General features: G+C 46.0%; 1 protein-coding gene across 1 annotated transcript in view; it reads left to right on the top strand.

Moving 5' to 3' along the window:
* phex (phosphate regulating endopeptidase homolog, X-linked) overlaps positions 1-12899 on the top strand; it is a 116691-nt gene that overhangs the window by 59305 nt on the left and 44487 nt on the right. The window contains exons 8-11 of the mRNA XM_060833308.1: positions 566-649; positions 4320-4465; positions 4584-4677; positions 5082-5210. Of these exons, the coding sequence (XP_060689291.1) occupies positions 566-649; positions 4320-4465; positions 4584-4677; positions 5082-5210 (453 nt within the window). The remainder of the gene's footprint in view (positions 1-565; positions 650-4319; positions 4466-4583; positions 4678-5081; positions 5211-12899) is intronic.

Raw genomic sequence — 12899 nt, 5'->3', positions numbered from 1 at the left:
GCTGCTCTCTCTCTATTTTGAGAATGTCCTGCGCCCGCTCAGAAGTATCCTTGACCCTAGGGAGGCAACACACCATCCTGAAGTCTCTACAGAAAGGCCTGGCCATGCCCCTGACGATTGAGACCCCTATTATGACTACTGTTCTGCCCTCTGACCTCCCTGTTGTGGTGCCATTGCTCTGCCTGCTGCTATTGTCCCCTGGTAGGCAGTATCCCCCTGCAGTATCCCTCTTTAGGAAGGAGACAGCTAGAGTAGGGCAATGGACCATAGACCTAGTGGGTTGAATAGCCTCCTCTGTTTTTTTATATAATAGTCTGTAAAACACTGTGTGCCTCCAGGGAGATAAAGCAAATAATTTGGAGCCTTTCCTGAGTTATAACACTAAAATCTCTGACTCTACATCAAAAATGCTCAAAGCAAGTCTCCTTTCACAAGGGTTGAGAAAGACAAACACCCTATCAGGCCAACTATAATCAGCACTTGTACAAAATATGAGTGGAACATTGTAACCATCATGCAGTGTCTGACCAGTTGGTTATAATTCCACACAATTTTCACATTGCAGATTCTGATTCCATACAGTAACAGGACCAGTGAGGCTCTGTATAATAAACTCAGTGTTCTCAAGTTACAAGAAACCATCCCACGGGTATGTGACCAATTTGATGCATGCTAATGTGTGGAAACTCTATCATGTCACAGTGGTATTTGGGTGAGGGAAGGAGTTCAAATGTGTCTCCATCATTTTCCACATTGCGTACGTTCAGTTTATCTCAGTACCATTCCGGACTGATGCTGGAAGCAATCCTGTGGTGCATGGACATACACTGACCACCCCCCAACCCAGGTCCAGCCCAGGGACTGCTTTGCTGCTTGTCAATTTGACTTGCAGCAGGAGATTGGGCTGGGAGCCCTGGTGCCTGGCTAATTCCCAGCTTCCCGCCACATCTTGATTCAGGGACGGCATGCTGTTTCAGACAGAGAAACGCCTCATTGGCCCACCGAGCGGCTTCGATCAGCCCACCAGTCAGGAGTGGGCCGGAGGTGGGAGATGGATAGGCAAGGTCTTCTGTAGGAATGGGCAGCAGCAATGAATCAATCTGAGGGCATTTCATGGGAAGTGGGACACAATGGTACTCTTCACCGAATGAAGAATCCACTTGTTAACGCTCTGGTGTACCTGTTTTGAATCCCACAAGGCAGCTGGTGGAAATTAAATTGAGTTAATAAATCTGGAATTGAAAGCTAGTGTCAGTGATGTGACCATGTGGCCAGTAATGTCCTCTAGGGAGGGAAATCTGCCATCCTGACCTGATCTGGCCTAGCCGTGACTCCAGACTCAAGCAATGTGGTTGATTCTTAACTGCTCTCCAAAATTGCTGAGCAAGCGACTCCCTGCAAGGGCAATTAGAAACAGACAGTAAATGTCGGCCTTGCTGGTGGTTATGCAAGGGTATAAAGGTCTGAAAGGGTTAATTTGAGGAGGGTATTTAGTGCCACCCAATGTAATGACGTCATTCAGGCTGAGACCCGGGAACAGCTAAGACATCAGGAAGCAAGGTGGACAGCTCGCTACTGTCTACATCAACGGTGCTGAGGTGAAGAGGGTTGTCAGCCTCCAGTTCCTCGGAGTGATGATCACCAACAATCATCCTTGGAGAAAGTGAGGTCTGCAGATGCTGGGGATCAGAGCTTAGAAATGTGTTGCTGGAAAAGCGCAGCAGGTCAGGCAGCATCCAAGGAGCAGGAGAATCGAAGTAAGGGCTTATGCAACAATCAATAATGGTTTCATGGTTATCAGTAGATTCTTAATCCCAGACTACTTTAATGGAATTTAAATTCCAGTGTCTGCTGTAGTGGACATTCGCTGAGTTTGTGGGCTATTTGTCAAACCACTAGGCTATTGCCTGGTCACAAATCTGTCTAAATGCCTCTTAAATGTTGCTCTCAGCTCTGCTTTGACCACCTCCCCAGGCAGCATATCCCAGGCACTACCCTACTCTGTGTAAAAACAAGAACTTTCATTAGATTAGATTAGATTACTTACAGTGTGGAAACAGGCCCTTCGGGCCCAACAAGTCCACACCGACCCGCCGAAGCGCAACCCACCCATACCACTACATTTACCCCTTACCTAACACTACGGACAATTTAGCATGGCTAATTCACCTGACCCACACATCTTTGGACTGTGGGAGGAAACCGGAGCACCCGGAGGAAACCCACGCAGACATGGGAAGAACGTGCAAACTCCACACAGTCAGTCGCCTGAGGTGGTAATTGAACCCGGGTCTCTGGCGCTGTGAGGCAGCAGTGCTAACCACTGTGCCACCGTGCCACCCAACCTCACACATCTCCTCCCTCTCATCTTGCCCCCCTTTCACTTTCAACCTGTGGCCCTACTATTTGATATTTTCATTCCATCCAATCCTCTCATGATTTTGTATACTTCTATCAAGTTTCCCTTCAGCCTTCTGAAGCTCTCCTGCAATTAATCCACCAACCTCTCCTTATGGCTCATTTACTCCAATCCACACAACATCCTGGTAACCAAAAGAGAAAATGCTGGAAAATCTCAGCAGGACTGGGGGCATTGTAAGGAGGGAAAAGAGCTGACGTTTTGAGTCTAACTGACCCTTTGTCAAAGCACTTTGACAAAGGGTCAGTTAGACTCGAAACATCAGCTCCTTTCTCTCCTTACAGAAGCCGCCAGTCCTGCTGAGATTTTCCAGCATTTTCTCTTTTGGTTTCAGATTCCAGCATCCGCAGTAATTTGCTTTTATCCAACATCCTGATAAACCTGTTTTACACCCTCTCCAAATCCACTATATCCTTCCTACAGTCTGCAGACCAGAACTGCACACAATTACTCCAAATGTGGCCTGCCCAAAGCTGCAACATGGCTTTTATACTCAGTGCCCCGACAGATGAAGGCAAGCATGCGATATGCTTTCTCTATCAAGTTATCCACTTGTCTTACCACTTTCGGGGAGCTATGGACTTGTTCCCCAAGATCCCTCTACTTCTAAGGATCCTGCCATTTACTATATACTTTCCCCTTGTAGTTGACTTCCCAAATACATCACCTCACCCTTGTCCACATTAAACTCCAGATGATCTATATCCTGCTGCACCCTATTTATAGAGACAAAAAAAAACTGCAGATGCTGGAATCCAAAGTAGATTAACAGGAGGTTGGAAGAACACAGCAAGCCAGGCAGCATCAGGAGGTGGAGAAGTCAACGTTTCAGGTATAATCCTTCCTTCCTTCTCCACCTCTGTTGCCTGGCTTGCTGAGTTCTTCCAGCTTCTTGCTTGCATCCTTTTTATAACCTTCCTCACTGAGCACAATTCCACCAATTTTCATGTCGCCTGCAAACTTACAAATCAGGCCACCGACATTTTCGTCCTAAACAAACAATAGAGGTCCGAGTGCTGATCCTTGTGGATCACCACTGACCACAGACTCCAGTCAGAAAAATACCCCTCCACAACTAACCCTCTGTCTTCTATGATCAAACTAATTTTGATTCCCTTTTACCAACTCACCATGTGACTTAAACTTCTGGACCAGCCTATCATGAGGGACCTTGTCAAATGCTTGAGTGAAGACCATCATCCGTTCCCTAGCCTCATCAATCATCTTTGTCACTTCCTCAAAAACTTGAATCAGGTTTGTGAGACAGGACATCCACTGCATAAAACCACACTGGCGATTCCCTAATAAATCCATTCTTTTCCAAATGCTGTCTCTAAGAATCTTCTCCAATAATTTCCCGACCAATCATGTAAGGCTCACCTCTACACTCTGTCTGCTGCATTTCCTATAGTGGACACCCAGAACATTCCAGCTGGGCTCTAAAAAGTGTCTTGTACAAGCTCAACATCACCTCCCTGCCCCTGTCTCTGTAGGTCACAATTAATGAAGCCGAGGATACTGCATGCTTTATTCTCTGTGCTCTCCACCTTCAGTGATCTGTGACCTAGGTCCCTCTGTTCATGTACCCCCACCCACCCCTTTACAATTGTACCCCCTACTCTGTGTATAGTACCCTCCTACTACCTCCACTGCAAGTCATGTACTTGTCCTCTTCTTTGTTTACTGCAAGATTTCCTGAGAGCTCCTGGCTCTCAGCTGCCAGGTTATTGGGTGAATTGGAGAGAGCAAATAATGCCTGAGATTCCGGTCGTGTACAGAACCGTGTGGGCTGTATAGAGTTCCCGCTTCCCACTGGGAGTTTGGCTGCAGCTGGTGTCTGATTCGGGCTGTAATGCGTAAACACTGCAATCGCTGCTGATGAATGTTCTTGTGTTCTCAGTTTGACTGGCTGCGTTATTTGAAGCTGGTCATCGATACCGATCTTTACCCTGAACTCTCACACATCAACACCTCGGAAGAAGTCATAGTCTACGTGCCGCAATACTTCAAGGATTTGTTCCAGCTGTTAGACACGGTGGATAACAGGTATTGGCACCGCAATGCGAGAGTTACCAGCTGTTACTCCAGTTTTGGACCCCTCTCGTCGTTATCGAGGGGATCTCAGTGCTTGAAATAACTGTCTAGTTCTATCACCCCGTCACAGAACAATCGCCAACTATGTTGTCTGGAGGATTGTATACCGGAGGATCACCAACCTCAGTCAACGTTTCCTGACCCGCCGTCTGGAATTTTTAAAGGTAGGTGCAGGGAAGCAGGGTGAGAGAGCCGAGGCAAAAGTGTGGACGGCAGATGCTGGAAACCAGAGTTTAGATTAGAGTGATGCTGGAAAAGCACAGCAGGTCAGGCAGCATCCGAGGAGCAGGAGAATCGACGTTTCGGGACAAAAGCCCTTCATCGGGAATAGAGATGAGAGAGTGTGCCATGGCTGTCAAAGACCAGGGTGTCTTCCCCATTGTATCACACACCATTTTCTCCATTGCGTCCAATAAACTGCACAGGTGAGTAATAGGTAGTGGGTGTTGTGATTCGAACTGAGGAACGTGAGTCAATCAATTCTTTGGGAGGGGCAATGGGGTGAGATGTAGACCAGGAGCAAAACCAGAACTGGAAACGGTACTGAATTTTGGAAACCTGTTTTCAGGTGATAACAGGGGCGACATCGCTGTCTCCACGTTGGGACAAGTGTGTGGACTTTGTTGAGTATGTCCTACCTGATGCCGTTGGCAGGATGTTTGTTGAAGCACATTTTCAGGAGGACAAGAAACAGCTGGTAAGTATTGTTGTGTCTGTCCATCAGCTCTGTGTGTTTACCCCACTTGAGTATATAAATGGGCAGCATGCTTTCTAACTACTCCTTTAAAGACCTGATTGCATAATTGGCTGTGTGAATGGTCCCATATTAACCTTCAAATCTAAACAGCCTTTATCTCTGTATTGGAAGTATCAGAATATGCAGCTGAGGTCCCTAATCTCCAGGATTTTTAAAAAATTAGATTCCCTACCGTGTGGAAACAGGCCCTTCAGCCCAACAAGTCCACACCGACCCTCCGAAGAGTAATCCATCCAGACCCATTTCCTTATTTACCCCTGACACTATGCACCTAACAAAATGGACAATTTAGCACAGTCAGTGCACCTGACCTGCACATCTTTAGACTGTGGGAGGAAACCCACACCGACACAGGGAGAATGCACAAACTCCACAGACAGTTGCCTGAGGCAGGAATTGAGCCCAGGTTCCTGGAGCTGTGAGGCAGCAGTGCTAACCACTGAGCCACTGTGCCGCCTCATTATTAATGTATTAACTAAATAAATTATCTGGGTTTAATGATAAAACTTGACAACAGTTACTAAAACATAAGTAGACAAAATTGAAACCCCTTCATATTAGCACGTCCTATGGATCAATCTGGACCAAGAGCTGAGAAATGGGATTAGGCTGCATGACCCTCTCTGTTGGCCAGTGGCCTCACTTTGCACCATAAATCTTTCTCCATTTTCTAAATATTCTAAGTATCTGGAGAAGACAAATTTGCATATTTTAGTGTGAGTTCCTCTGTTCCGAATACATCCACGGAAGTTATTTGGTTGAAAGTGAGGAATAAGAAAGGGATAATCACCTTATGGGATTGTATTATCGACCCCCCTGTAGTCGGTGGGAAATTGAGAAGCAAATTTGTGAGGGGATTCCAGTTATTTGTAAGAATAATAGGGTGGGTTATGGTAGGGGACTTTAACTTTCCAAACATAGACTGGGACTGCCATGAGATGGAGAGGAACTTGTTAGGTGTGTACAAGACAAGTTTCTGATTCAGTATGTGGATGTCTCTATTAGAGAAGGTGCAAAACTTGACCTACTCTTGGGAAATAAGGCAGTGCAGGTGACTGAGGTGTCAGTGGGCGAGCACTTTGGGGTCAGTGACCATAGTTCCATTAGTTTAAAATAGTGATGGAAAAGGATCGAAACGTTGAAGTTCTAAATTGGAGGAAGGCCAATTTTGACTGTTTGAGGCAGGAACTTTCAAAGGTTGACTGGGAATGGATGTCTGCAGGTAAAGGAAAATGGAAAGCCTTCAAACATGAGATAACGTGCGTCTGGAGTCTGTCAGGGTGAAAGGCAAGGCTGGTAGGTATAGGGAATGCCGGATGGATAGAGAAAATGAGGGTTTGGTCTCGAAAAAGAAAGAAGGATATGTCATGTATAGACAGGATAGATCAAGAGAATTCTTAGAGTATAAAGGCAAGTAGGAGTATACTTAAGAGGGAATTCAGGAGGGCAAAACTGGGATGTGTGATAGCTTTGGCAAATTCTAAAAGAGAATCCAAAGGATTTTTATAAATATTTTAAGGACAAAAGGGTAACTAAGAAGAGAAGAGGATTAGCAAGGCAGCCTATGTGTGGAACAGCAGGAGACGGAGGAAACACTAAATGAGTATTTTGCATCAGTGTTTACTGTGGAGAGGGCATGGAAGATATAGACTGTGGTGGTACAGATGGTGATATCTTGAAAAATGTCCATATTACAGAGGAGGAGGTGCTGGATGTCTTAAAATGCATAAAGGTGGATAAATCCCCAGGACCTGATCAGGTGTACCCGAGACCTCTGTGGGAAGCTAGGGAAGTGATTGCGGGGACTCCTGCTGAGATATTTGTACCATCAATAGTCACAGGTGGGGTGCCGGAAGACTGGAGGTTGGCAAATGTGGTGCCACTGTTTAAGAAGGGTGGTAAGGACAAACCAGGAACTGTAGACCAGTGAGCCTGACCTCGGTGGTGGGCAAGTTGTTGGAGGGAATTGTAAGGGATAGGAATTATAAATGTTTGGAAAGGCAAGGACTGATTCGGGATAGTCAACATGGTTTTATGCATGGGAACTCATGTCTCACAAACTTGATTGACGTTTTTGAAGAAATAATTAAGAGTATTGATGAGGACATAGAAGTGGACATGATATGGACTTCAGTAAGGCATTCGACAAGGTTCCTCATGGTAGACTGACAAGATTAGATCGCATGGCCTACAGGGAGAACTCGGCATTTGGATACAGAACTGGCTCGAAGATAGAAGACAGAGGGTTGCTTTTCAGACTGGAGGCCTGTGACCGGTGGAGTGCCGCAAGGGTCCAGAGGTATGGTTAGTAAGAGGTGTGGTTAATAAGTTTGCTGATGACACCAAAGTTGGAGGTGTAGTTGACAGTGAAGAAGGTTACCTCAGATTACAACAGGATCTTGACTAGATGGGCCATTCGACTGACGAGTGTGACAGATGGAGTTTAATTTAGATAAATGTGAGGTGCTGTATTTTGGAAAGGCAAATCAGCGCAGGACTTATCCACTTAGTGGTAAGGTCCCGGGGAGTGTTGTTGAACAAAGAGACCTTGGAGTGCAGGTTCATAGTTCCTTGAAAGTGGAGTCACAGGTAGATAGGGCAGTGAAGAAGGTGTTTGGTATGCTTTCCTTTATTGGTCAGAGTATTGAGTACAGGAGTTGGGGGGTCATGTTGTGGCTGTACAGGGCATTGGTCAGGCCACTGTTGGAATATTGTGTGCAATTCTGGTCTCCTTCTATCGAAAGAACGTTGTGAAACTAGAAAGGCTTCAGAAAAGATGACTTGTTCATTCATGGGATAAGGGCATCGCTGACAACGCCACCATTTATTGCCCAGAGGGCAGTTAAGAGTCAACCACCTTGCAGTGGGTCTGGAGTCACACATAGGTCAGACCAGGTAAGGATGGCAGTTTCCTTCCCTGGAAGACATTAGTGACCCACTTGGATTCATGGGCATCATTAGACTCTTAATTCCAGGATTTTGTTGAATTCAAATTCCACCATCGGCTATGGGAGGATTTGAACCCAGGTCCCCAGAACAAGACCTGGGTCTCTGGAATAACTGTCCAGCGATAATACCACTAGGTCATCTCCTTTACACAGCTATTACCAGCATTGGAGAGTTTGAGCTATAGGGAGAGGCTGAACAGGCTGGGGCTGTTTTCCCTGGAGCGTCGGAGGCTGAGGGGTGACCTTATGGAGGTTTATAAAATCATGAGGGGCATGGATAGGGTAAATAGACAAGGTCTTTTCCCTGGGGTCAGGGAGTCCAGAACTAGAGGGCATAGGTTGAGGGTGAGAGGGGAAAGATTTAAAGGGACCTGAGGGGCAACTTTTTCACACAGAGGGGGTACGTGTGTGGAATGAGCTACCAGAGGAAGTGGTGGAGACTGGTACAATTGCAACGTTTAAGAGGCATTTGGTTGGGTATTTGAATAGGAAGGGTTTGGAGGGATATGGGCCGGGTGCTGGCAGGTGGGACTAGATTGGGTTGGGATATCTGGTCGGCATGGACGGGTTGGACCGAAGGGTCTGTTTCCATGCTGTACACCTCTATGACTCTGTGATTCTTTGTGCACGCTCAGTCCAGTTCATTGTGTATGTATTGACCATATAGACATAACATAGACATAAGGTTAAGAGAAAGTAAGGACTGCAGGTGCTGGAGAGTCAGAGTCAGAAAGTCTGGCACTGGAAATACCCAGCAGGTCAGGCAGCATCTCAGGAGCAGGAGAGTCGATGTTTCGGACATAAGCCATTCCTGATAAAGAGTTTCTGCCCGAAGCGTCGATTCTCCTGCTCCTCAGGTGTTGCCTGTGCTTTACTAGGGCCACACTGTTTGACAACATTAACGTTACAGAGCAGCCTATTTTGATTCCAATCCTCTAGCAGAGTCCTTAACTCATAACTGCTGAGTTTAACGTTACATCATAGCACACCTCAAAAGGTTATTTGACAATTTATTAAACCCTCTCTCGACAGTATAATGGAGAGGGATAGTATCTGAATTTCGAGTTAGGAGCACCAGCAGAAACAGAAATGTCTCACAAGGATGGTGCAGGGGTTGAAGAGTTTGAGTCATAAGAGGCTGAATAGGCCGGGGTTATTTTCCCTGGAGTTTCATAGGCTGAGGGGTGACATTATAGAAGTTTATAAAATCAGGAAGGGCATGGATAGGGTGAATAGCCAAGGTCTTTTCCCTGGGATAGAGGGGTCCAAAACCATAGAGTTAAGGTGAGAGGGAAAAGATGGAGAAGGGAGCTAAGGATGCCTTTTCATGCAGAGGGTGGTGCATCGATGGAATGAGTTGCCAGAGAAAATGCTGGAGGTGGGTACAATTATAACATTTAAGAGGCAACTGGTTGGGTATATGAATAGAATGGTTTTAAATTTTCTAAATTTGATAAAATTCAGAAGTCTGAAGTGCAGAGAGACTTGGGAGTTCTAGTCCAGGATTCTCTCGAGGTAAACTTGCAGGTTGAGTCAGGAGTTAGGAAGGGAAATGCAATGATGGCATTTAGTTGGAGAGGACTTGAATATAAAAGTAGGGATGTAGTTCTGAGGCTCTACAAGGCTCTTGTCAGACTATGTTTGGAGTATTGTGCACAGTTTGAGGCCCCATATCTCGGGAAGGATGGGGCTCAGAGGAGGTTTACAAGAATGGTCCCAGGAATGAAAAGCTTAACATGTGAGGAACATTTGAGGTCTCTGGGTCTATGGAATTTAGTAGGATGGGGGAGGGGAGGGATCTAATTGAAACTTATGGAATACTGAATGGCCTGGACAGAGTGGATGTTGGGAAGATGTTTGCATTGGTAGGAGAGACTAGGACCCGAGGGCACAGCCTTAGAGTAAAGGGAAGACCTTTTGGAATGGAAATAAGGAGAAGTTTCAGCCAGAGAGCAGGGAATTCATTGCCACTGAAGGCTGTGGAGGTGGGGTCAGTGAGTATATGTAAGACTGAGATAGATAGGTTCTTGAGTATCAAGGAGATCAAGGGTTACAGGGAGAAATTAGGGGAATGGGGTTGAGAAACATATCAGCCATGATTGAATGGCAGAGCAGATTTGATGGGCTGAATGGCCTACTTTCTGCTCCTATGTCTTATGGTCTTATGGGTTAGAGGGATATGGGCCAAACGCCGGCAATTGGGATTAGATTAAATTAGGATATCTGGTTGACACAGATGAATTAGCCAAAAGGGTCTGTTTTCATGCTGTACATCTCGATGACTCTGAAACGGCTCTGACAAGCCACTCAGTTCAAGGGACAAGGAGACAAGAGCTGGAATCTGGGGTTTGAAAGTGTTAGAACTACTTTTCAGTATGGACAGTACGGGCTGAATGGCTTCCTTCTGATCCTGCTGATCTCTCTACTTTTCTAAAATCCGTGGATTAAAACTGCCATGAATCCTTCCCAGTGAGGAGAGTTGTCAACCTCAATCCCATCTAATCTTGGAGTCTGTATCTCCATATAGTAACGTTGCCCTTTTCCAATGTGAATACTGACAAAAAGCGCTTCCCCTATGGCCTCAGATTCCACACACAACTTTCCACTACTATCTTTGATCGGCCCTAATCTTACTCTCGTCATTCTTTTAATCCTGATATACCTGCAGAAGGCCTAAGGGTTTTCCGTGATCCTATCCGCCAACAACGTCTCATGTCTCCTCCTGGCTCTTCTTAGCCCTCTCTCTAAGTCTTTCCTGGCTAACGTATAACTCTCGATCCCCCTAACCCAGCCTTCACACCTCATCCTCACATAAGCCGCCTTCTTCCTCTTGACAACAGCTTCAACTCGTTTCTCAGCCCTAACTAGGGAGAAATGTGAGTGTAGGTGTTGACTCAGAAATTCTCGGACCACACATAAGTTGCCAAAAAGCACACTTTATTTTAATGAAGCCAGTGAGAGATCAATAGTCAATAACCCAGACTGTCAACCATAAGATATCCCTGAATATGCTAATCATCGACCTCTGATGTATCGATCATCTTAGTCACCCTCCCGGAAACAAATCAGTGTCAGTCTGAAACCCTTCTGCCTCCAAAGCAAATCCCCCCCAAAGTCATCAAAGTCACTGGTATCCTTAATCCTTGTCTGATCCTTCACTGACTTCAATTCTGATGCGATTCGGCAAGATTTAGGATGCGTAGGGTGGGGAAGGAAACTGCAGGGGATGGGCACAATTCAAATGTGGCTCTTGTTCAAGGAAGAGCTGGAATCTGGGGTTTGAAAGCTGCTGTGGGTCTTTGATAATTATATATCTATCAGGCAGGGAGGAAGTTGTCGAGGGAGGGAGCCATGGTTTGCTAAAGAAGTTGAAGCTGTTGTCAAGAGGAAGAAGGCGGCTTATGTGAGGATGAGGTGTGAAGGCTGGGTTAGGGGGATCGAGAGTTATACGTTAGCCAGGAAAGACTTAGAGAGAGGGCTAAGAAGAGCCAGGAGGAGACATGAGACATTGTTGGCGGATAGGATCACGGAAAACCCTTAGGCCGCCTTCAGGTATATCAGGATTAAAAGAATGACGAGAGTAAGATTAGGGCCGATCAAAGATAGTAGTGGAAAGTTGTGTGTGGAATCTGAGGCCATAGGAGAAGTGCTTAATGAATACTTTTTGTCAGTATTCACATTGGAAAAGGGCAATGTTAATATATGGAGATACAGGCTCCAAGATTAGATGGGATTGAGGTTGACAAAGAGGAGGTTTTAGCGATTTTGGAAGATTACAACGGTGGAAAGGACGATGGAGGAAGACTTGCCATCTGAGGTAGTTTGGGCTGAGGTTAGAAATAGGAAAGGTGAGGTCACCCTGTTAGGAGTTTTCTACAGGCCCCCTAATAGTCCGAGAGAAGTAGAGGAAAGTATTGCGAGGATGATTCAGGAGAAGAGTGAAAGTAGCAGGGTGGTTGTTATGGGGGACTTTAACTTCCCAGATATTGACTGGGAAAGCCAAAGCTCGAGGTCGTTAGATGGGTCAGTGTTTGTCCAATGTGTGCAGGAGGGTTTCCTGACACAATATGTGGACAGGCCAACAAGAGGTGAGGCTATACTGGATTTGGTTCTAGGTAATGAACCAGGCCAGGTGTTAGACTTGGAGGTAGGTGAGCACTTCAGGGACAGTGACCACAACTCGGTGACTTTTACTCTAGTGATGGAGAGGGATAAGTGTGCACTGCAGGGCAAGAGTTGTAGCTGGGGTCAGGGAAATTATGATGCGGTGAGGCATGACTTAGGATGTGTGGATTGGAAAAATAGGCTTCAAGGGAAGAATACAAATGATATGTGGACATGGTTCAAGGAACAGCTAATGCGTGTCCTTGATAAGTATGTACCAGTCAGGCAGGGAGGAAAGGGTCTTGTGAGGGAGCCGTGGTTTAATAAGGAATTGGAATCCCTTGTGAAAGGGAAGAGGGCGGCCTATGTAAAGATGAGGCGTGAAGGTTCAGTTGGGGCAATTGAGAGTTATAAGGTAGCCAGAAAGGATCTAAAGAGAGAGCTAAGAGCAGCGAGAAGGGGACATGAAAAGTCCTTAGTTGGTAGGATTAGGGAAAACCCAAAGGCTTTCTATAGGTATGTCAGGAATAAAAGAATGACTAGCGTAGGTATCGGTCCGGTCAAGGATAGTAGTGGG

This window comes from Hemiscyllium ocellatum, chromosome 12 (assembly GCF_020745735.1).
Source record: "Hemiscyllium ocellatum isolate sHemOce1 chromosome 12, sHemOce1.pat.X.cur, whole genome shotgun sequence".
Lineage (NCBI taxonomy): Eukaryota > Metazoa > Chordata > Chondrichthyes > Orectolobiformes > Hemiscylliidae > Hemiscyllium > Hemiscyllium ocellatum.
This window is presented reverse-complemented; position numbering and strand designations above follow the sequence as displayed.